Raw genomic sequence first — 23,686 nt, forward strand, 5'->3', positions numbered from 1 at the left:
CTCCCCTCCCTCCCTCCCTCCCCCCCCCCCCCATTCTCCCCACTAGAAGGTGAGCTTCTTGAGGGAAGCAGTTGCTCACATCTATCCCTCTTCCCTAGAGAACCTGCTCTCCCTTGCTCTCTCTTGTTGCTTTAGTGAGGTGCTGTGGTGTCCATTGTTAATGTTAGATCAGTATATAACTACTTCATTCTAAAGGTTGCATAGTGCTTCTTTTTGTTGGCTGTACTGTTTATTTGACCAGTCGTCTAATTCCGGGTATTTGGATTGTTTGCAGATGTGTTCTGTCAGTAGAACTGACTTTACGTTCCCACTAGACCCCAAGCATTGCAGACATGATGACCTGCTTTCCCCGTCTACTTTCAGTCCCCAGAGGAGATGATCACCCCTAAAATGAATTCTTAGTAGTTTCTTTGGTAAAAGAGAAGTAGTAAACTCTTCTAAGCATAGCTAAGTCACACCCCCCCCCCCCCACTTTTTTACTCCGCCTCATAGAATAGAAACTAAGCAGTTGATGTGATGATAAATTTAATTTCATCTACAAGTTACTTGATGTCTTGGTTGTTCTTAAGTAAGCAGACAATAACAGAAATGTTTCCTTCTAACTAATTTAATAAGAAGTAGTTTATTTTTTTAAAAGATTTATTTATTTATTTGAAAGAGTTACACGTAGAGAGAAGGAGAGACAAAGAGGTCTTCCATCCTCTGGTTCACTACCCAGTTGGCCACAATGGCTGGAGCTGTGCCAACCCGGAGCCAGGAGCCAGGAGCTTCTGGGCCTCCCACGCGGGTGCAGGAGCCCAAAGACCTGGGCCATCTTCCACTGCTTCCCAGGCCATAGCAGAGAGCTGGGTTGGAAATAGAGCAGCCGGTTCTCAAACCGGTGCCCATATGGGATGCCAGCACTGTAGGCAGCGGCATTACCCACTATGCCACAGCACCAGCCCCATAAGAAATAGTTAAAACATTTATGTTTGGTGAAGGCAATAAAGTATGGAGAGGAAGTTACCCTGTGGTAACACTGCTTGCGAGCAGTGTGAAAGATCTGTAGCAGGCTCTTCTGATGCATTCCGGTTACCGTTTTCAGATTTACTGCCTTGGCTACCTCTGCTCCTGTTAATAGCTCCCAGAGCACACCCTCGATGTTGCCGTTCTCTTCCACCTCGAAGCCAGCTGCTTCCGGACCTCTCAGCCTCCCTGCGCCTCTCTCAGCATCATCTGCTTGCTTGTCAGTGAAGCCCTCGGCGTCTCCCTCCCCGTCAGGTATGATTGAAGTCAGCAGCTTCAGGCCTGAGCCCTGCCTCCTCAGAGGAACAGTGTGCAGTGCTCTCAAGAGTCCTGGCTAACGTAGCTGCACGATAGCCGGGCACGATTCTCTCCGGCTCCCGTGTCTCATCCTCAAATGCTGTGACGTGCGTGCTGTGAACCGGGAGGTTGGCAGTGCATCACCGCTGCCGGCTGCTTTCTCATGCCTCTCCTGCAGCTCAGGGATTCAAAGCAAGCGTCTTGCTGTTTGACGTTTCTCTTCATGTGGAAGATAAAGTCTGTGTTGTGTTGCTGTAACAGAATACCTGGCACGGGGTGATTCACAGGACCAGAGATTGGCTTAACTTACAGTTCTGGAGACTAGAGAGCATGATGCCAGCAGCAGCCTGGCCGTGGTGAGGGCCCCTGGGTGCATCTCAAAATGGCAGAGAAGCGGCAAGGACTCGAGAGTGTAGAGTGGTCTTGCGTTCTAATAACCCGCTCTCTCGAGAACTACCTAATTTCAGGAGACCAGCATTAATTCCTCCCGAGGGTGGAGCACCCATGAACCAATTACCTTTCCCCAGGCTCTGCCTCTTAAAGGTTCTATCCCCTAACACCATTACACTACACTGGGGACCGCGCTTCCAGCACATGGACCTTTAGGAGACAGACCACATCCAGGCCATCGCAGGGAGGTACAGGTGCACAGAGAGAAAGGGCCTGCACAGACTCTTGGGCTTACTGCTCAGTCAACCCTACCGTGAGCAGAAGCTTCAGAAAGATCATGAATGGGAATGATTATAGGCAGCTTGCATTCAAGTGTCTTGTACAATTCATGGACGCGTGTCCTTGTTCTTTTCCTTTTGGACCTACAGGGAAGTTGCGGAAGTTGTCAGATGCCTTTCACTGAGGTTCAGCACTTGATAACAGTTTGCTCCGTTTGCTGTATCTTTTTTAATGTAAATTTTTTCCTGAAACATTTAGTTGCAGACATCTTGAAATGTTTTGCTCCTAAATACAAGTACATATCTATTAAAAAGGGCACATAGGACGTTACCAGACTCAAGAAATTAAACCCAGTCTGTTACAATAGTCCATGTTTACATCTCCACAGTTGTCTTAACAGTGTTCTTTGTGGCTTTTCCCAGCTCTGTTCCAGTAGCCAATCAGAGCACACGCTGTGTTCTAATTTTGTCCCATTAGTCTTTTTTTTTTTTTTTTTTTAAAGATTTATTTATTTGAAAGGCAGAGTTACACAGAGAGGAAAGGCAGAGAGAGAGAGGTCTTCCATCTGCTGGCTCATTTTCTCTCTTTTTGGTTTTCTTAGAGGTTTATTTATTTGTTTAAAAGGCAGAACTACAGAGAGGCAAAGGCAGAGAGAGAGAGAGAGAGAGAGGGAGAGGTGTCTTCCATCTGCTGGTTCACTTCCCAAATGCCATAACAGCTGGAGCTGGACCAATCTGAATCCAAGAACCAGGAGCTTCTTCTGGGTCTTCCACATGGTGGAGGGGTCCAAGGACTTGGGCATCTTCCTCTGCTTTCCCAGGCGATTAGCAGGGAGCTGGCTTGGACTTGGAGCAGCCGGGACTTGAATCAGCATCCATATGGGATGCTGGCACTGCAGGTGGCGGCTTTACCCGCTACGCCACAGCACAGGGCCTCTGGTAATTCATTTTCCAACTCTGTTTCTCCCTCTGTTTCTGTCACTCTGCCTGGCAAATAAATGAATCTCTTAAAAAATATTTCACACCTAAAGTTTTAGAATATGTTTTTTCATGGCCTTTGGCCCAACCTGATGTAGCTGGTAGTCATCACTCTTTAGTGAAAATCATAAAACAGGGTCAGGGACTAAAACTTACTTTCTTTGACTTGGGGAAAGGGCTTTTTTGATGGGAATAAGCCGTGTGTTTGTCTGAACTGACTGCTTATCCCAGCAGGGCGATCTGCTCAGGGCAGTCCCACTGCAGTGCTCTCTGTGGTACAGAAGTCGCCCAGGATAACTCCTCCAGTGGCAAAGTCAGGCTCTTCCCAGGTATGTTGAAATTCAATTTAAAGTGCTTGTGTTTGTTAATCTACTGCCCCAAGCATGCATCCTAATGAAATGTGTGTTCAGGTTTTAGAATTCATACCTTAGAACTAGTAATTAGAACTGTGTGGTAAATTAGTCTTTAAAAAACATTTTAGGCCAGCACCGCGCCTCGCTAGGCTAATCCTCCAGCTAGTGGTGCCGGCACACCAGGTTCTAGTCCCGTTCGGGGCGCTGGATTCTGTCCCGGTTGCCCCTCTTCCAGGCCAGCTCTCTGCTGTGGCCCGGGAGTGCAGTGGAGGATGGCCCAGGTGCTTGGGCCCTGCACCCCATGGGAGACCAGGAGCAGCACCTGGCTCCTGCCTTCGGATCAGCGCGGTGTGCCAGCCGCAGTGGCCATTGGAGGGTGAACCAACGGCAAAAGGAAGACCTTTCTCTCTGTCTGTCTCTCTCACTATCCACTCTGCCTGTCAAAAAAAAAAAAACACACACACACACATTTTAAAATTTCTTTGTTTTTCCCTTTATTTGAAGGGTAAAGAGAGACAGACATCTTGTCTGTTCGCTCCCTAAATGTAACAGCAGCTGGGCTTGGCCGGGCTGAGCAGGAGCCTGGATCTCAGTCCAGGTGTCCCGCGTGGTGTCAGTGACCCCAGCTAGCACTTGAGCCACCCCTGCTGCCTCCCAGGGTGTGCATGAGCAGGGAGCTGGGGTCAGAGGTGGGGCTGGGCCTTGACCCGAGGTGCTACGGTAGGTGGGTGATGCAACCAGCATCCTAACCACTGCACCAGAGGCCTGCTCCTGTTTTAGCTTTTTATTGGTGTATAATACACATAGAAAAAGTGCACCCAAAATACATACAGTTCAGTGAATTGTCACCTCGAACACACCTTGTTCACTAACACCAAGATTGAGACATGGAACATTACTAGGACCCCAAAATTACAACTTCCATGTTCACTGTTAGTCACTGCCCTTGGCAAAGAACCCCCACTACCTATTTTTTTTTTAAAGATTTACTTATTTATTTGAAAGTCAGAGTTACACAGAGAGAGAAGGAAAGGCAGAGAGAAAGAGAGAGAGAGGTCTTCCATCTGCTGGTTCACTCCCTCATTGGCCGCAACAGTTTCTCCATTTGGGGAGTGAATCAGTGGATAGAGGATCTTTCTCTGTCTCCTTCTCACTGTCTGTAACTCTGCCTCTCAAATAAAGAAATAAAATCTTTAAAGAAAGAAAGAGGAATGTTAGAAGTTGCTCTTTCCGTGCATTTAAAGCCCTGGTCCCCTTAAGCGTCCTCTCTGCCTCCCTCTTAACCCGTCCTGGCCTCTGGTAACCACTGCTCTGCCTGCTGCTTCTGTGGGATCAGCCTTTTCAGCTTCTACCTATGCAGCCAGGCAGTATTTGCCTTTATGTACCGGACTTGTTTGTGCCTGTTTAAGAGTTATTTTCTTGGATATTCACATGCACAATACAAATGATTTACTACCTGAATTGCTTGTTCATTATCTTCATGGCTTCTTTGATGAATAGTTTTTTTGTTTGTTTGTTTTTGCCTTTTTTTTTTTTAAATATTTGAGAGTCAGAGAGAAAAAACAAGAACTCCCTTGTACTGGTTCACTCCCCAAATGCCTGCACCTGCTGGGCTGGGCCAAGCTGAAGCCAGGAGCTATGAGCTCAATCTAGGTTTCCTATTTGCCTGGAAAGAACCCAATTGCTTGAGCCATCAGTGCTCCCTTCCAGGGTCTGTGTTGGCAGAGGCTGGGGTCAGGAGGTGAAGCTGGGAGGTTGAAGCTGGTGCTCAGATGTGGGTCTGGACACCGTAATCACTAGGCTAAATGCCCACCCAGTACGTGTTCTTCATTTTGCCGAAGTTGTATGTCAGTCTTGTCTTTTATGATCGATCTGTGTGTTTGTCTTTAGAAATCATTTCCTGTTTCAAGAAATTTGTTTTCATATGCTTCTCTAAAATCTTTATTTTACTTTCTATATTAGATTTTCAGTTTGTCATTTTAGCTCATTTCTATAGTTTCATCAAAAAAAAAAGTTTATTTTCATTTACTTGAAAGGCAGAGTGACAGTAAGTGACAGATCTTTCATCTGTTGAATCTTCCAAAGTTTCCACAACAGTTCATGTGGGCCAGGCCGAAGCTAGAGCCTGGAACGCTGGCTGAGTCTCCCACGCGGGCGGCAGGGTCCCAGGCACTTGCACCGTCACCTGCTGCCTTCCTGCATGTATTGGCAGGAAGCTGGATGGGAAGTGAGGCGGGTGGGATAGAACTGCGCTCCGACAAGGAATGCAGATGTCCCACGTGGAGGCTACACTCACTGCCCCGCACGCCTGCCTCCGTAAAGAGAACCGTGCTTCTGTTTCCCGTCGGATCATCTGAGTGCTCTCAGAATAGGAGTCCTGTCTTTGCGTTTGGTGTCTTCCCTTAACTGACCCCGCCAGCCCTCAGCCCCACACTGGACACTTAGTAAATGCCCCGGTCACATTCCTAGCTTGCGGCATAATGCACAGCACATGGCATTTCTTAAATAAGTGCTGGCTGTTTTCTTGACTCTTCATGCAGTCTAAAACCTCTCTCGTGGTCATTGTCGTCAGCAGCAAATGGTAGAGCAAGCACCTCTGATGAAAATGTCACCACAGCAGGACTCTTGATTTCCGACTCCCCTAGAGTCTGTTCCTTTTCTACCGTTCCCTTCTCAGGGGCAGCACTGACAGCAGGTGGTGCACAAGCATTCATTGCCTTTTTTTTTTTTTTTTTTTTTTAAGATTTATTTTATTTATTTGAAACAGCTACAGAGAGAGGGAGGGAGAGAGAGCGAGCGCGCTCTTCCAAGTGCTTCTGTCACTCACTACCTGCTTCATGGGCACTCAAAGCCCTTCGACCAGTGCACGTCAGGCTCCGCGGGCTGCACAGCCCAGTGTGCTCGGCCCAGGCTGGGGCAGGGTGGTCAGTGACGGAACTTTCTGCTCCCTGGCGCCGCCTCCTTCCACCTCCATCAGACTGAGGACACACAGGACGCGGCTCTCACAGTGAGACTCTCCCAGCAGCTCTTAAATGCCAGCGCACACCAAGCGCTATTCACACTCAGCAAAGCGTGAACTGTGGCACGTGTTCACAAATGTAGCCGCCCAGTCAGTCCTGCCACCAGTGTCTCCATCGGGAAGGAGACGGAAAGAAGAGGCTGCGGCTCCAAGGCAGGCGAGGCCGGGCGACCGCACACAGGTGGGGCGCAGGGCGGGGGCTCCTGTTTGAGGAGATGCAGCTCAGGAGAACAGCGGCTGCTGGGCTCCAACAGACGGCCGCCAGGTACACACGCAGGCCTTGGCACGTCAGAGCTCTGAGAAAGATTATCAGGTCTTCAGGTTCCACTTCATTCTTTTTCCTTCCAGGTCATGTGCCATATAGAGTTCCTCCTCTTAGTCTAAATTTTGATGACTGAGCTTAACATGCCACGAGCTATATTTTAATGTTTTCGTCTGTGTGAAAATTTTCTTTGCTCAAATGCAGGTGGGTGTTTGTTGGTTTTTTTTTTTTTTTTTTTTAAGAATTATTTATTTATTTGAAAGAGTTACACAGAGAAAACAAGAGGCAGAGAGAGAGGTGTCTTCTACTCGCTGGTTCACTCCCCATTTGGCCGCAATGGCTGGAGTTGAGCCGATCCAAAGCCAGGAGCAGGAGCTTCTTCCAGGTCTCCCATGTGGGTACGGGGGCCCAAGGATTTGGGCCATCCTCTACTGCTTTCCCAGGCTGTAGCAGAGAGCTGGCTTCGAAGAGAAGCAGCCAGGACTAGAATGGGCGCCCATATGGGATGCCAGCACTGCAGGCGGCGGCTTTAGTCCCTACACCACAGCGCTGGCCCCATGGTGGTGGCTGTTTCTGTTTCAAAAGGATCCCCTGGGGTGGGCTTTGTGCCATACAATGCCTGGGATCCAGTCCTGCCACTGCTTCTTTCTTTTCTTTTTTAATTAATTTATTTATTTGAAAGGCAGAGTTAGAGAGAGGCAGAGACAGAAGCAGAGAGAGAGAGGTCTTCCATCTTCTGGTTCACTCCCCAAATGGCCAGTGGGGAGCTGATCTGAAGCCAGGAGCTTCTTCCAGGTCTCCCACGTGGGTGCAGGGGCCCAAAGACTTGGACCATCTTCTACTGCTTTCCCAGGCACATTAGCAGGGAGGTGGATTGGAAGTGGAGCAGCCAGGACTCAAACTGGTGCCCACATGGGATGCCAGGCTGCAGGCTGGGGCTTTAACCCATAGCGTCATAGCTGTGTCCCCTGCATGAACATTCTGAATTTCTCTCTTAACCTTTAACAGCAGCACTTCCCAGTGATAGACAGGTGGAGTCTGGTGAGCTCTACTCTGGCAGAGTCAGACTTAGAGCCCTAAGCTTTCTCCCACCTCCAGTTGCCATCTCTTCTTCCTCATTAGCTCCTGGCTGCTCACTCTGCAGCAAGAGGGGTCTTTTAAGACACCATTGTTTAAACTGTTCTAAAACACACTTTCTAAACCAAAACACTAGATCCAGACTCTTTGGTCTGGCCTTACACGACCTGCCGCATGCCTGCCTTTTCCAGGGCCCTCTGACTTCACCACGCAAGCCCCATTTGCTTTCTTTCTCTGCCTGCCTCATGTCAAGCTCTTGTCTGCTTCAGGGTTTCATATTGGTCTTATTGCTGCTCAAGAAGTGTTTCCCCGAGTCCTCCCACTCCTCCCCGTTGGTTGTGGCCTCAGTTCTGATGACAGCCCCTGGTGCGGGGTCTCCTTCCTGTCTCCTCTGAAGGAGGGTCCCCTTTTGTTCTCTTTATATTTTCCTGTTTACTCACCAGTTGAAATGATCTCATGTGTTTACTTTGTATTTTTCATCTTGTCCTTGGAAGGTGATTTCTGAGAGACTCGGGAGCTCGTCTCTCTTGCTCACCCTCATCTTTACTGTCTGGAACTTGCCTGTACAAAGTGGGTACCAAGGAAATGCCGTTCCGAAAGAACGCGTGCTGAGATGACGAGTGCTGCCCTGCGACAGGCCCTGACGCAATTGCTTTAGAAGCCGCAACTTACAGTGTGAATCCATTTTTAAACCTTCCGCCTCTCTTTCAGGGGAAGTCGCTTCAGCCTCCTGTTACGGAGAAGCAGGGACATTCGTGGAAAGATTCAGATCCTGTGATGGCAGGAATTGGAGAGGAGGTAACTTTGTTCCCTGGGGAGTGTCTCCTGCGGTAGCTCTGACAGTGAGACTCGAGGGGTTCTGGGTGCAGATTCGTCTGTGACCAGCGTATCCTAGCCTTGCAGCCTGGCCCGTCCCAGGAGTCTGCGATGAATGCACACCGCGGCAGTGACGTTAACGCTGTGCTGTTCGGAACGTGTCCTTTCTCCATTTGGGGTTTCTGCAGATCTCACACTTTCAGAAAGAGTTGGAAGAGTTGAAAGCCCGGACTTCCAAATGCTGTTTCCAAGTGGGCAGTGCAGAGGAGATGACGCTCCTGAGAACAGAATCAGATGACTTGCACACCTTTCTTCTGGAGATTAAGGAGACCACAGAGGTTTGTGTTCATGGATATTTTCCCTGAGTAGAATGACATTTTTAAAAACTGTTCTCCTAACTGTATATGCCTTACTTCTTTGAGGTTTTTATATAGATAAGTAGTTTACCTAAGAATGCCTGATGTCAAATCTACCTTCAGCACTTCATGAATTATGTGACTCTGGACAGGTTTCTCTAACCACTCTGTGTTTTTTTCTTTACATATATGTTTATTTAAAGAAGTTAGAGACATATTTTTTATCTGCAGGTTCACTCCCCAAATGACCGCAACAGTTAGGACTGGGCCAGATTGAAGCCAAGAGCCTGGGACTTCATCCGGGTCTCCCATGTGGGTGGCAGGGCCTGAGCACCTGAGCCATCTTCTGCTGCTTTCCCGGGCATGTTAGCAGGGAGCTGGGTAGGAAGTGGAGCAGCTGGACTCAAACTGGTGCCTATGTGGTATGCCGGTGCTACTGGCGAGGGCTTTAACTGACTGTACCACAGTGTTGGGTTTTTACAACATAGAATACCTTAGAGCATGCCCAGTCATGGTTTACTGTGACTATGACCACTTAATGTGGGCAAAGCACTGTACCAAACATTTCAGCTGTATTTTCTCACTGAATCTTCACAGATTTCCTGAATGGTACGTAATATTACTCTCTCTATTTTGCGATTAAGGAAACTGAGGCATGGAAAGGTGAAGTGACTGTTGGAAGTCATCCATGTAGTCACCCAGGATCCCGTTTCAGTCTGACTCTAGAGTTCTACTTTTCAGTAACATGCTTGGAAAGAAGGCTTTCCGGGGTTAACAGTGACTGTCTCCAGGTGCTTGAATTATGAGTACCATAAAGACTTTTCTTAGTTTTTATAACTGAGAACAAAAATAATTTTTTAAAGAAGGATCAGTAGCATCTTTCTAAGTAGAAGAATTCTGTTTTACTTAGATGCACATCAGGTGAAATATGAGAAATGCCACCTCCCTTGTTCCGGGAGGAAAGGTCTTACCTCCCGGAATATAACTGTCCTCTTGTCCCTTTCCTAGTCTCTTCACGGAGACATAAGCACACTGAAAACAGCGTTACTGGAGGGCTTTGCTGGTGTTGAGGAAGCCAGAGAGCAGAATGAAAGGAATCGTGACTCTGGATATCTCCACTTACTTTATAAAAGACCCCTGGATCCCAAGAGTGAAGCTCAGCTCCAGGTAGGAGAATCTAGTTAAGTGTGGGAAAGGTTGCAAAAAGAACTCACACAACAGTTGCTGGCTTAAGTATGGGTTTGTATGATGTTGATTTTCTTGCTAATCATCACTCTTTCCATAAATTTCCGTACTGTGACAAAGAAAATGGCACACTTTTCCATGTAATATGAGTTTTGTATTTATTATTTTTCAAAGGTGTTATTTATTTATTTGCAAGTCAGTTACAGAAAGAGGAGAGAGCAAGAGAGAGATCTTCCATCCACTGGTTCAATCCTCAAATGGCTGCAACAGTCCAGAGCCGGGCTAGGCTAAAACCAGGAGCCAAAGGCTTCTTCCAGGTCTCCCATGTGGTGGGTTCAGGGGCCCAAGGACCTGGGGCATCTTCCAGTGCTTTCCCAGGAGCAGTGATGGGGAGCTGGATCAGAAATGGAGCAGCCAGAACTTGAACCAGTGCTCATATGGGATGCTGACACTGCAGACGACAGCTTACCCTGCTGTGCTATGGTGCTGACCATGTCTTTTCTTGCTATTGTTACTATTGGTATTATTAAAAATGATTTTTTTATTAAAGCATAAGTTTGGTAGAGATTACTCATTAAAACTTATATATTTGTAAGTCAAATAATGAATAATAATTATCTAAATAAGAACAGTTTCTTGAGTACCAGGTACTCTGGTAGGTGTTTTTTATGCATTATTTCTCCTCTCAAAACTATAAGGGAATGATTTTCTTTTTTCACAGTGCTAAGGAAGTAATAGGTAGTACGTAGTGGGGCTTACAGTGTAGAAACAAAGGTAACAAAACAGATACAAAACTGCCCCACGTTTCACTGCTGACAGATCCTGGACCCTTGAATCTGGGCATTCTGACGTCAGACCCTGCGCTCTTAACCACTGCTCTGTGTTGTACGTTGCGCAGTCCTGACAGCTGGGAGTGACAGTGAAACAGAAGAGAAATGTTTGTGTTGGTGTCAAAACTGGGGTGCCATTCAGAAGCTATCGAGGTGCAGCCACGCCTGAAGTGCTCAGACGCAACAGTCTCTTGTAGTCATCAGTCATTGGATTGAAATTTCAATTTCCTACTAGTAATCTGAATCAGCTTGGCTCTTTTTTATTTATTTGACAGGCAGAGTTAGACAGTGAGAGAGAGAGAGGGAGAGAAAGGTCTTCCTTCCATTGGTTCGCCCCCCAAATGGCCACTATGGCCAGAGCTATGCTGATCTGAAGCCAGGAGCCAGGTGCTTCTCCTGGTCTCCCATGGGGTGCAGGGCCCAAGCACTTGGGCCATCCTCCACTGCCCTCCCTGGCCACAGCAGAGAGCTGGACTGGAAGAGGAGCAACCGGGACAGAACCCGGCGCCCATATGGGATGCCGGTGACACAGGCGGAGGATTAACCAAGTGAGCCACGGCGCCAGCCCCCCGCTTGGCTTTTTAAATGACATTTTCTCTTTTTCTGTTGTGGTGTATACCCTTATGTTTTGAAAATCCGTTTGTATATAACATCTTCGTAATGATTTAAAGAGCTTTTCCCCAATGGCACATTGTCTTCATTTTAAATACTTAATTGAATACTTCATCTTTTTTTTACATATTTGAGAGTCAAGTTGCAGAATCAAGAAGGTTAGCAGTCACCCAAAATTTGAAGAAAATTATCGTGAGCCTAAAGTAATTTCAGTAGGTGGGAATTTTAAGAAATGCAGTTTCAGTTTCCAGTCTTTGTTTCTAAGAGAAAAGAGTATTTCTTAACTGGTGAGATTACTTAGGTTCTATGCCATGCGTAGATAGGTGCAGCCTTATTTTCAGCACTGTTTTGTAGGATGGTTTCGTCCATATGAATGTTGATTTCATGGTGGATGTACCGTCTGAGTACAGAGTGCGCGGGGAGCTCCCTCTGGACGCTGAGAAATGAGACCTGAGCAGGAACATTGCTCCTGGGCCGCGGCAGACGCACCGTTCTCCTGTCCGTTTCTGTGGGCCGCCTCTCTGAACCATTAGAGAAGTTGATTTTCTGTTTTTCAATTTAATAGAAAGTTCCAATGATTTTAGTAAGGCTGATTATATTTTCTGTGTTCATTATGGTTCTCAGTATAGAAATATTATGAAATTATTTTGACTGCTTTCATACATCTTCCCTCAAGCTACCAGAAAAATGAGTCATTTGCCTTTTAATCTTTTTCGTGCAGGAAATCCGGCGCCTTCATCAGTATGTGAAATTTGCTGTGCAAGATGTGAATGATGTTCTTGACTTAGAGTGGGATCGGCATCTGGAGCAAAAGAAGAAGCAGAAGTGAGCCAGCTTTGCCACCTAGCGCTGGTGGGGTAGACACTGCTGTTGTCCGCCCGCCGGCCTGCTTCCTCCCTCCCCTGCCTCCCTCCCCCTCCCTTCCTCCCTTCCTTCCAAGATGTTATTTATGTATTTGAAAGGCATAGTTACAGAGAGGCAGAGAGAGAGAGAGATCTTCCATCTGCTGGTTCACTTCCCAAATGGCCACAACGGCTAGAACTGAGCCAATCAGGAGCCACGGGCTTCTTCCAGGTCTCCCACATAGGTGCAGGGGCCCATGCACTTGGGCCATCTTCCACTGCTTTCCCAGGCCATAGCAGAGAGCTGGATCGGAAGTGGAGCAGCCAGGACTCGAACTGACGGCCCGTATTGGATGCTGGCACTGCAGGTGGCTGCTTTACCCGCTACACCATAGCGCCGGGCCCATGCTATTGCCTTTCTTAAAAGATGATTTAAGAACTTGTGTAAAAAACACTACAAACATTTTTGACCTACTCATTTTACTTGTATGATTTTTTTCTACAGAAACAATAAATGATATTCACATCAATATAAAGAGTTGATCTGCAGCATAATTTATGATAGCGAAAAAAATGGAATTCATCCTAATTATATAAAAGTGAGGAATAAATAAGTATGGTCCAATTTGCTTTTTCTTACTACAGAATACTGTGGAATCATTGGTTGACGTGTTCTCAAAATATTATATTTAATATATTTTCTGTGTTATATGAAAGATATGTTTATTATTATATCACTATAATCATTAAATACAATATCTAAAATATAAAACAAGGAAAAGGCAAGACAAAAAGGCATTCTGGGTGATCTCAATGTGGCAGTCCAAACATAGAAAAGAGACTAGAAGTAGATGGATCCATCAGAATATTCAGTTATATCTGTATGAAATTAAAAAGATTAGAGAAGTAATGACAAAGGAATGGGAAAACCTAGTCTGATGTCCTCAAATACTTGGTTTTATGCACATAATTCCTGGAAGAAATAGGCTGCTGTAAAATTCTTAAAAATGTTAGACTTCTAAAATCTACACGTGGCCGGCGCCGTGGCTCACTAGGCTAATCCTCCGCCTTGCGGCGCCGGCACACCAGGTTCTAGTCCGGTCGGGGTGCCAGATTCTGTCCCGGTTGCCCCTCTTCCAGGCCAGCTCTCTGCTGTGGTCCGGGAGTGCAGTGGAGGATGGCCCAAGTGCTTGGGCCCTACACCCCATGGGAGACCAGGAGAAGTACCTGGCTCCTGCCATCGGATCAGCGCAGTGCGCCGGCCACAGAGCACCAGCCGCAGCAGCCATTGGAGGGTGAACCAACGGCAAAGGAAGACCTTTCTCTCTGTCTCTCTCTCTCTCTCACTGTCCACTCTATCAAAAAAAAAATAAATAAAAAAAATAAAAAAATAAAATCTACACATGCACAGTAAAGCCAGGTATGGCACAGTGTTGGCTAAATTATCCTGTGTTACGTGGAGAAGGCTGAGTACCCAGCCTGAGTTCCTCAGCTTGCAGCATGAGTGTAGGGAGGGGAACAGCTGGGACTCAAGCCGGCGCCCATGTGAGATTCCGGCACTGCAGGTGGTGGCGTTGCCCACTACAGCACAGCGCCACCCCCAACCCCCTTACTTCACCCCCACCTCTCCCCTGCCCTTTCATTCCCCAGAGCATCTTGGGTTTTACCTACTTTCAGCTGCCCGTTGATACAGGCCTGGCCCACATTCTAAGCTGTTCTGTTTCCATTCCATCTTACCTTCATCAAGCTCTCATCCTGTTCGTATTCTCTAGTAATTGCTTATATCTTGTCCACTGGTGCCTCTCCATTTTATGGTTTTCACTGTTAGAGTGGTAGTCTCTATGTTTCCCCTTAGTGGACAGTCTCTTTACTTGAACCATTCTTGTTTAATTTTTATCTCATTGCTATCAACAGGCGCCTGCTTGTGCCAGAACGAGAGACACTGTTCAACACCCTAGCCAACAACCGAGAGATCATCCACCAGCAGAGGAAGAGGTTGAACCAGCTGGTGGACAGTCTGCAGCATCTCCGCCTTTATAACCAGACGTCCCAGTGGACCCTGCCCTCAGCTGTCTCTTCCCCGAGCAACACTCAGAGGTGCTGATCAGCGGGTGGATACGATGCGAACATGTTTGGGATTCATGTGTTGTAGAGCGGTTCACATGCGTGTGTGAAGGTGATTCTTCCGGCACCTGTGTGATCCCGGGCAGGTTCTCCGCCTCTCTGTTCCTTTGCCAAAGAATGGAGATGACGCTGCCTGCCTAGTGGGGTGTTGGCGGGTTGAATGAGGCCTGCACAGCTCCTGGTGTTGTGCCTGATGAAACGTGCACCGTAGATGACACCAGGTCCCGCGGCGCTGCTGCTGCTGCTGTTGAGGCACCTGGTGGGATTAGAGCGCCAGGCTTATCCCTGTAGCCCACATCTGCCATTCCCAGACCTGCAGCCACATAGCTTTCCTGTGGGGTACCAGGAAGCCGCAGGGTTCTGCTTCCAGGCCAAATGCAAAGACTAATGGCCCGCTCTAGAGGCCCCGTAGTGTTGTGCTTGGTCTGAGGGTGCTCTATGAGTGAGGGCGCCGTGTCTTGTGTGGTAAGCAGGTAGGATTGTGTGGGGATGCTCTGATCTCTTGCGTGTACATTTAGGAGGACAGTGCGTCTGCGTGGCCTCAGGTTTCAGGTCCTAACGCTGGCATCTTTCAGTTTTGACAGTGACTTGGAAAGTCTGCGCAATGCTTTGCTGAAAACTGCCATAGAATCGCACACTAAACCGTTGCCCGCCGTGCCAGGTAAACGATCCTCGTCAGTCTTCGGCTTTATCTGCTTTTCCTCTTCCGCTGCTGGCATCATAAAAGCCAATCTTTTTTTTTTTTTAACTTTTATTTAATAAATATAAATTTCCAAAGTATAGATTTTGGATTACAGTGGCTTCCCCCCCCCCATAACTTCCCTCCCACCTGCAACCCTCCCATCTCCCACTCCCTCTCCCATTCCATTCACATCAGGATTCATTTTCAATTATCTTTATATACAGAAGATCAATTTAGTATATACTAAGTAAAGATTTCAACAGTTCACACCCACACAGAAACACAAAGTGTAAGGTACTGTTTGAGTACTAGTTATAGCATTAATTCACATTGTACAATACATTAAGGACAGAGATCCTACATGGGGAGTAAGTGCACAGTGACTCCTGTTGTTGACTTAACAAATTGACACTCTTGTTTATGACGTCAGTAATCATAAAAGCCAATCTTAACATGAAGGTACTGCAAGAAGCTTGTGGAAAATGGAATTAAAGATAAACTTATCTTTTGAAGTTTTGTAATCCGTGCATAGATTTTTCATAATATGCGTTTTCCATGAACTTTTTTACATACTCTCATATTGATTGGTTCATGAATTTCTTACAGCTAAGCTGTCCCCGGTGAAGCAGGCACAGCTGAGAAACTTCTTGTCCAAAAGGAAGACGCCGCCGGTGAGGTCTACCGCTCCAGGTAAAGGGGAATTTCTTATGACAGACCATGTTGTCTGGGTGAGGATGGGGTGTGTGTGTGTGTTTCCTTGAGACTTGAGAAAACATCTGCAGAACCTTGTGGGTCTGAGTTAGAGTAAGAAGTTACTGACACGTCTTGTCGAAGCAGTTGAGAGTAGCTGGTTTGGCTCTTGCACTCCTTTCCACAGGTTATGTGGCAGGAGGGGTGGGAGCTGAGGGCTGACCGGGCTCGATCCTAGCCTCTGCTGTGGGGAGCAGCTCTGCTGTCTGAGAAGGGACTTTGAGAAGACCGCATTGGGAAAGGCTTCGCTTCTTTAGAAAGGACAGCAGAAGTCCTGACTAGGCTCTGACGGTTGAAGTCACTCACTGAAAAGAAGTCACGTAACTAATGACAAAGTTTCTTGGCATTGAATTGCCTTAATTTTCTTTTTTTTTTTAAGGATATATTTATTTATTTGAAAGTCAGAGTTACACAGAGAGAGGAGAGGCAGAGAGAGAGAGAGAGAGAGAGAGAGAGAGAGAGAGAGAGGTCTTCCATCCAATGGTTCACTCCCTGTTGGCTGCAACAGCCAGAGCTGTGCTGATCCGAAGCCAGGAGCCAGGAGCTTCTTCTAGGTCTCCCACGAGGGTGCAGGGGCCCAAGGACTTGGACCATCTTCTACTGCTTTCCCAGGCCACAGCAGAGAGCTGGATCAAAAATGGAGTAACCGGAATTCGAACCAGTCTCCATTTGGCTTTACTCACTACGCCACAGTGGTGGCCCCTGTTTTTTAAATATTTATCTTTTGGAAAGTGTGACAAAAATCTTCCATTTTCTGTTTCACTCTCTGGGTGGCTGCAACAGAGAGAGTGAATAGGAGAGAGATCTTCCATCCTTTGGTTAACTCCCCAAATGGTGACCATGGCCGAGACTGGGCCAGGCTCAAACCAGACGCCTGGAACTCCGTCTGGTCTCCCATGTGGATGGCAGGGGTCCGAGTATTTAGGCCGTCTTCCACTGCTTTTCCAGTTGCATAAACAGGGAGCTGGATCAGAGGTGGAGCAGCTCTGACTCAAACCAGTGTTTATATGGGATACTGATGTCAGGTGGCAGCTTAACCCACCGTGCCACAAGCCTGCCCCAGTGGTTTTTAATTTATTTTGGAAAAAAAAAAAAAATTGAAACTGCCAATTCCAAGACTGCAGTGAGCAGCCACTTCACTTACTCTTCATCCATGTTTACCTGTTAGTATTTGGTGGTGACCCACCCTCCACCCCCGGGCCCCAGACATATATTGTTACTTTTGCTGAACTGTTTGAGAACAAGCTGAAGACAGAACCCCTTTACTCCTAAGTATTTTGGCGTGTGTCCTCTACACAGGGTGTCCTCTTTTACAATAAGAGCAGAGTTAAGAGATTCAGGAAATTTAACACAGACAGAACGGTGTTCTCTAATGTGCAGGTCATGCTGTAACCGTGCCAGCTCTCCCACCTACGTCCTACAGCTTGACTTAAAAAAAAAAAAAAAAAAAAAACCTAGGATCTAGCCAAAATTTACATGAAGTTGTCATTCTCTTGTCTCCTTTTTTCTTTATTTAAGGCTGCCTCACCAAACACTGTAACTTGATTTGCTTGTCTTTTTGGTCTTTGCATACTATGTAAGTCCATTCATTTATTCTCCAGATGGGCTTCCTTGTTCCACATCAGGTTTTTGAGATTCATCTGTAGTGTTGCCTGTAGTTATTATTTGTTTATTTCTGTTGCTGTATAGTATTCCATTGTATTAATAATGCTCTACTTGTTTTTGTCTCGTTAGACGTGTGCTGTTTCTCGTTTAAGCATGTTCTGAACATTCTTGGATACATGTATTCCTCATTTGATCACATAGCTAAGATGGCTTGTCCTCTGTCTATGTGCTCAGCTTTAAAAAATATATATAGATTTATTTGAGAGGGAGAGAGCTCTCATGTGTTGGTTCACTACCGAAATACCCACATTGGCTAGGACTAGACCAGACCAAAGCCCCAGCACTCAGTCCAGGTCTCCCACGTGGGTAGCAGAGACCCAAGTACTTGAGCAATTACCTGCTGCATTCTAGAGTCTGAATTGGCAGGAAGGTGGAGTCAAGAGCTGGGGATGGAACTGAACCCAAGCACTCTGATGTGAAGTACCTGTGTCTCAACCACTGGACCACACACCCGCCCCACTCAGCTTCCCTAAATGGTTACACCGATTTTACCTCAGCATTCCTGTGGTAGCTTCCTGTCCTGTATGCATGCCAGCTTGATATTGCCAGGCATTTTTCTAGTAGAAATCTTGTATGTATTTTATTAGCCACTTGGATATCTTCTTTGAGAAATGCCTGATAAGTCTTTTGCTCCTGTCTCTATTGGATAATCTTACTGATTTATAAATTTTTTTATTTTTTATTTTTTTACTTTTTTTTTTTGACAGGCAGAGTGGACAGTGAGAGAGAGAGACAGAGAGAAAGGTCTTCCTTTCCCGTTGGTTCACCCTCTAATGGCCGCCGCGGCCGGCGCACTGGGCTGATCCGAAGGCAGGAGCCAGGTGCTTCTCCTGGTCTCCCATGGGGTGCAGGGCCCAAGCACCTGGGCCATCCTCCACTGCACTCCCTGGCCACAGCAGAGAGCTGGCCTGGAAGAGGGGCAACCGGGACAGAATCCGGCGCCCCGACCGGGACTAGAACCTGGTGTGCCGGCGCCGCAAGGCGGAGGATTAGCCTAGTGAGCCGTGGTGCCGGCCTATAAATTTTTTATAAATTCCAGATAACACCCCTTTGTTGGCTTTGTGCATTATAATATCCACTTTGCCTTTTTACTCTTTTAATTATGGTATTTGAGAAATTGTTGTTCTTAATTGTAAGTAACATTAATCAGTCTTTAACAGTGCTTCTTGCATTCTGTTTAAGAAAATTCCTCTTTCTCTAGGTAATCAGAGTATGTGTGCAGCTTTCTTATTTTTTTATAAACAGTGTTTTGCCTTTCAGAGTTAAATCAACAATCTATCTAAAATTAATATTTAAAAATAAACAAATCGGGGCCAGCGCTGTCACGTAACAGGTGAAACCACCGCCTTCAGTGCCAGCATCCCATGTGGGCATTAGTTCAAGTCCTGGCTGCTCTACTTCCAATCCAACTATTTGCTAATGAGCCTGAGAGAGCAGTGGGGACGCATGTGGGAGACCTGGAAGTAGCTCCAGGCTCCTGGCTTTAGATGGGCATGTTAAATTTTATGTGTATCTTACTGTAATAATAAAAGGGATGGAATTCTACCTCCTTCAACCTTCAAAGAAAATTGCAGTTTTAGCTGGGATTGTGTTCCGTCTCTGAAGTAACTTGACAGTCGACATTTGCACACTGCTGGCCTCTCAGTCCTGAGCGTGATGTGTGCTGTAAGTAAACGTGCATTTCTCTCTCTGTTTTCTGCCTGAGAGACAGCATATCTTTTGTTAGATTTATTGCTAAAATTTTAATTTCCTTTTTTTTAATTTAAGAAGCAGAGAGAGCTCACAGCTGCGAGTTAATTTCCCAGGTGCCCAGGATGGCTGGGAACTGAGCTAAGTCCAAAGCCAGGAGTTGGGAGCCCGATTACTTGAGCTAGTGCTGCTGCTGCTCCCAGGGTTTGCATGGGCAAGAAGCTGGGGTCAGGGCCTGGAGCCTAGAAGGAACCCAGGTGCTGCAGTGTGGGATGGGGCGTCTTGACTCTGAAGCTCAATGCTTGCCCCAGAATTGAATATTTTTGAGCTTTTATGATGTTAAATTTTTTCCGTTAAATTTCACTTCGTTTATTTTTTTAAGATTTACTTATTTATTTGAAAGAGTTAGAGAGAGAGAAGGAGAGAGATTTTCCATCTGCTGATTCACTCCCCGAATGGCCACAACAGCTGGGGCAAGGCCAAGTGGAGACCAGAGCTTCTTCCAGTCTCCCACGTGGGTGGCAGGTCCCCATATACTCAGAAGTGGAGCAGCTAGAACTCAGACCAGCAGCAGCTTCCCTTACCCACTGTGCCACAATGGCAACCCCTAAATTTTATTTTTTTATGTTGAATGTGGTATATAGTAATACATTGCCTCTCAAACAAACAATACCATCTATAACGAAAAAGATTATAAAACTATATATTTATGTTATTTTTTTAAAGATTTATTTATTTGAACATCAGAGTTACACAGAGAGAGGAGAAGCAGATAGAGAGAGGTCTTCCATCCGATGGATTGGCCGCAATGGCTGAGCAGCGCCGATCTGAAGCTGCGAACCAGGAGCTTCTTCCGGGTCTCCCACGTGGGTGCAGGGGCCCAAGGACTTGGGCCATCTTCTGCTGCTTCCCCAGGCCATAGCAGAGAGCTGGATTGGAAGTGGAGCAGCCTGGTCTCGAACTGGTGCCCATATGGAATGCTGGCGCTTCAGGCCAGGGCATTAACCCACTGCGCCACAGCACCGGCCCCATGTTCTATTTTTTAGCCTCTGCTCATAACCACTCCCCCCACAAATACATTTGTTAGTTTATTTTTATTTGTTGAAAAGCAGAACAACAGAGAAAGAGATCTTCCATCTGCAGGTTCACTCCCCAAAGTGCCTGCAGCAACCAGGACTGGGCCGGTGAAGCCAGGAGCCAATAATGCCGTCTGGGTCTTCCGTGTGGGTAGCACTTGGGCCGTCTTCTGCTACCTCCTGGGATATACATTAGCAGGAAGCTCAGCTGGAAGGGGAGGCAGGACGTGATCCAGGCACTCTGATTTGGCATGTAGCTTAACCTGCTGCCCTGCAATACCCACCCTTAGATTTGGCTTTTTGTTTTGTTTTGTTAAGATTTATTTATTTGAAAGGCAGAGTCAGAGAGAGAGGAAGTGAAAGATATTCCATCCTTTGGTTCACTCCCTAAAGGGCTGCAACAGCCAGATCTGAGCCAGGCCAAAGACAGGAACCTGGAACTCCATCCTGTACTCAGGGACTGCCAGGGGCCCAAGCACATAGGCCATCTTCTGCTGTTGTCCCAGGCATAGTCAGCAGGAACGTGGACTGGAAGTGGAGCGACCAGAACTTGAACCAACACTCTGGCATGGGCTGCAGACATCCCAGGCAGCAGCCTAGCCTGCTGTACCACCGTGCTGTTTTCTGTGACGTGCTTTTTGAAGTTCATTCTGGAAACTAACATCGCATATAGCCTTACTTCATAGTTTAATTTTTTATTATTATTATTATTTTTTTTTTTTTTTTAGTTTTCATAGTTCAAAAGGAAAAATAAAAACAGAAGGCTAGGATTAAGTTTCCTTTGTTTAAAAAAATAACTACTTTTCTGGCTCAGAAGAATCAGTCAGTTACTGGAGTTGTCTGAGACATTCAGGATGAAGGACATTCTGTCTTGTTCAGTTTTATTGTTGGACGGTGACTGCAGTGGTGTGACTGTTTGCCCTACCTGAAAGCTTGTCTGTTTCTTTTCTGACATACTATTATTCCACCTGTGAGAACTTCTGTTGGAATTTCAAGGTCTCTGCTTTTACACCAGCATCAATTTATCACTGTCTCACATTCTCTTGACAGTCTAGACGTTCTTGTCCTACACAGCTCAGTTTTTTTTTTTTTTTTTTTTTTAAGGGAATGAGTTTATTGGGGAACACCCAGCAGGCCAGAGGGAAGGGGCGAGGAAGGAAAAGGGAGAAGGAGAGTGTAACAGAGAGAAGGGGAGAGAGAGAGAGAAAAGAGGAGCTAGCGAGGAGAGAAAAGAGCAAGGAGAGAGTAGGCGAGAGAGAGAGAGAAGAGCACAGCTCAGTTTTTAAAACCCCATTTCAGCAGAGACCCGAAACCATCTTTGGTCACATTCGGCTACAGCTGTTTCCACTTAAAAGGAGTAATAATTAAGTCATTTTTTAAAAATTGGAATATTTCTCTATTGACAGAGAAAATTACATAGCTTTTGGACTTCCTTTGAGTTCTCTAAGTTGTGTTTTGTTTGGGCCTTTTGTAGCCAACCTGTCTCGTTCAGCCTTCCTGTCTCAAAGATACTATGAAGACTTGGATGAGGCCAGCTCAACGTCGTCTGTCTCCCAGTCTCTGGAGAGTGAAGACGCCCGGGCGCCCTGTGAAGACAAGGAGACAGTGGTCCAGGTCCCTCGGCACGCACCTGTGACCCGCACTGCTTCCATCCAGCCCAGTCTCCTGCCCCAGGCGATTCCTTTTGCAAAGTCTCATCTGCCTCACGGTTCTTCACCTGGCACATTGGCACCTGCAAGTAAGTCGAGTGCGAGACAGGAACCCCTCTGTTTCCCTTGTGAGGTTTCCAGCTAATGAGGAGGCTACAGCTAGGTTTTTATCATATCGTCAGGAAGGTTGCTAGCAGCCTATTTCTGCCAGTATTCCAGAAATCGGGAGATTGATTCCGAAGGTGTGCATCCCCCGAAAGCAGTGGGTAAGCCGTTGGGAAAAGGCCTCTTCAAGGTTGTGCACCACACCGGCTCTCGTGTTGAGTCCAGCTCGTGGGATAGCAGGTCTCTTCCAGGAGCAGACAGAGGGCTGCTCGCTGCAGTGTAACCGCCGTCTACGCTCGGACCTCCAGATCCAGGACTGCTCATCATACTGCGTATCCTGCCTCTGAGCTCCTCCGCCCCGGGCCCGTGGTCACTGAAGCAGCCGGCACTGTGTCTGACAGCATCAGTGCCACGTGTCAGGGCCTTGCCTCCTAGTCACTGCTAGCAGAGAACAGACACTTGGGAGGTGAGGTACTGGAGTGAGTAGATTTTATGAGACGTCGGGAAGCAGTTCTTATTGCTGTAAACGCTACAACGATCGGCGTGAGAGCAGATAGGATCCCAGGAAGCGTTCTGGCTCGCAGGAGAGGCGGCCAGGCAGAGTGCTGTGTCGTCTCTGAAAGATGAGCGTGCCAGCCTATCAGTTTCGGCTGCTTTTCTGCATTAATGTGCAACAATTTCAGTTTTAATGTTTTCCCTACAACCTAAGACGGAGCATTTACCATGTTAACTTCTCTATGTTCTTCTCTGGTCCACTCTCTCACTTCATTTTTCTTGTTCCTTCAGTGTCTACATCTGCTAGCAAAATTATTCCTCAAGGGGCTGATAGCACAATGCTTGCCACCAAAACTGTAAAACATGGAGCACCGAGTCCTGCCCACTCCATCTCAGCCCCCCAGGCCGCTGCTGCTGCGGCACTGAGACGGCAGATGGCCAGCCAAGCGCCAGGTAAACGCTGCAGCCCGGTGCCCTGCGGAGGCTCTCTGCGAGGTGTCTGAGTCACAGACCAGGACTCGGCGGGGGGGGGGGGGGGCTGCTGGCTGGCTGCTGCCCTGCAAGAGAGAAGACTGACACAGGGGCTCCCCTCCTTGTGGGGAAGCTCCAGGAGTGCACGATGAGGCCTGGAGCTTGTCCTTTCAGGGGAGGGGCTGGGTCTGCACAGCAGGTGGGTGGGCAGTCATGTTTCTTAGGAAATTCATAATCCCTGCTGTTGGATCACGTCTGCTTTAAGCCCTGCAATTAATTTTTGAACTTAGGTGATGCAGTCATGTCAGAGTTGTCTTACACAGCTGAAGGACCCCAGCCATTTGGTGTGCTTGTTCTGGGTTTGAGCAAGATTCAGGGAGCTGAAAGCTACCTGGCCAGCTGTGAGCAGCACCTGGACTCCGACCGTGTGCTTTCTGTTCCTGTAGGACTTCATCTTATTGTAAAGTGTACCTTTGCAGACGAAAATTCTGATGAACTGGTCAGCACTTCAATTTTGTCAGTGGTTTGTGGTTATCCAAAATTTTTGTATTTATATTTAGCAATCTTGGTAGTTTGCCTCAAAGACTAGTTATTGCTAACTATTAATTTTATAAGCCAGTGGTTCTCGACCAGGGACTCTCTCCCACCCTCAAAGAGTTGCCAGTGTTGCTGGCATCTAG

At 47.0% G+C, this 23,686-nt stretch overlaps 1 protein-coding gene across 15 annotated transcripts in view; it reads left to right on the plus strand.

Moving 5' to 3' along the window:
• NUP214 (nucleoporin 214) overlaps positions 1 to 23,686 on the plus strand; it is a 108,662-nt gene that overhangs the window by 26,209 nt on the left and 58,767 nt on the right. For 6 of the 15 annotated variants that reach the window (XR_016226132.1, XM_008249052.5, XM_008249054.5 and 3 more), the window contains 11 exons: positions 1,085 to 1,260; positions 3,180 to 3,277; positions 8,371 to 8,457; positions 8,664 to 8,813; positions 9,840 to 9,998; positions 12,180 to 12,283; positions 14,215 to 14,397; positions 15,000 to 15,085; positions 15,713 to 15,796; positions 21,761 to 22,024; positions 22,827 to 22,988. Coding sequence is in view for 14 of the 15 variants with exons in the window: in XM_008249052.5 (XP_008247274.2) it covers positions 1,085 to 1,260; positions 3,180 to 3,277; positions 8,371 to 8,457; positions 8,664 to 8,813; positions 9,840 to 9,998; positions 12,180 to 12,283; positions 14,215 to 14,397; positions 15,000 to 15,085; positions 15,713 to 15,796; positions 21,761 to 22,024; positions 22,827 to 22,988 (1,553 nt within the window). In the remaining variant the exon portion in view is untranslated. The remainder of the gene's footprint in view (positions 1 to 1,084; positions 1,261 to 3,179; positions 3,278 to 8,370; positions 8,458 to 8,663; positions 8,814 to 9,839; positions 9,999 to 12,179; positions 12,284 to 14,214; positions 14,398 to 14,999; positions 15,086 to 15,712; positions 15,797 to 21,760; positions 22,025 to 22,826; positions 22,989 to 23,686) is intronic. The other 9 variants (XM_008249053.5, XM_089321500.1, XM_070058156.2 and 6 more) reach the window with 3 other exon arrangements.

The sequence above is a fragment of the Oryctolagus cuniculus genome, chromosome 1 (assembly GCF_051225735.1).
Source record: "Oryctolagus cuniculus isolate XC-2025 breed Fujian yellow rabbit chromosome 1, ASM5122573v1, whole genome shotgun sequence".
NCBI lineage: Eukaryota > Metazoa > Chordata > Mammalia > Lagomorpha > Leporidae > Oryctolagus > Oryctolagus cuniculus.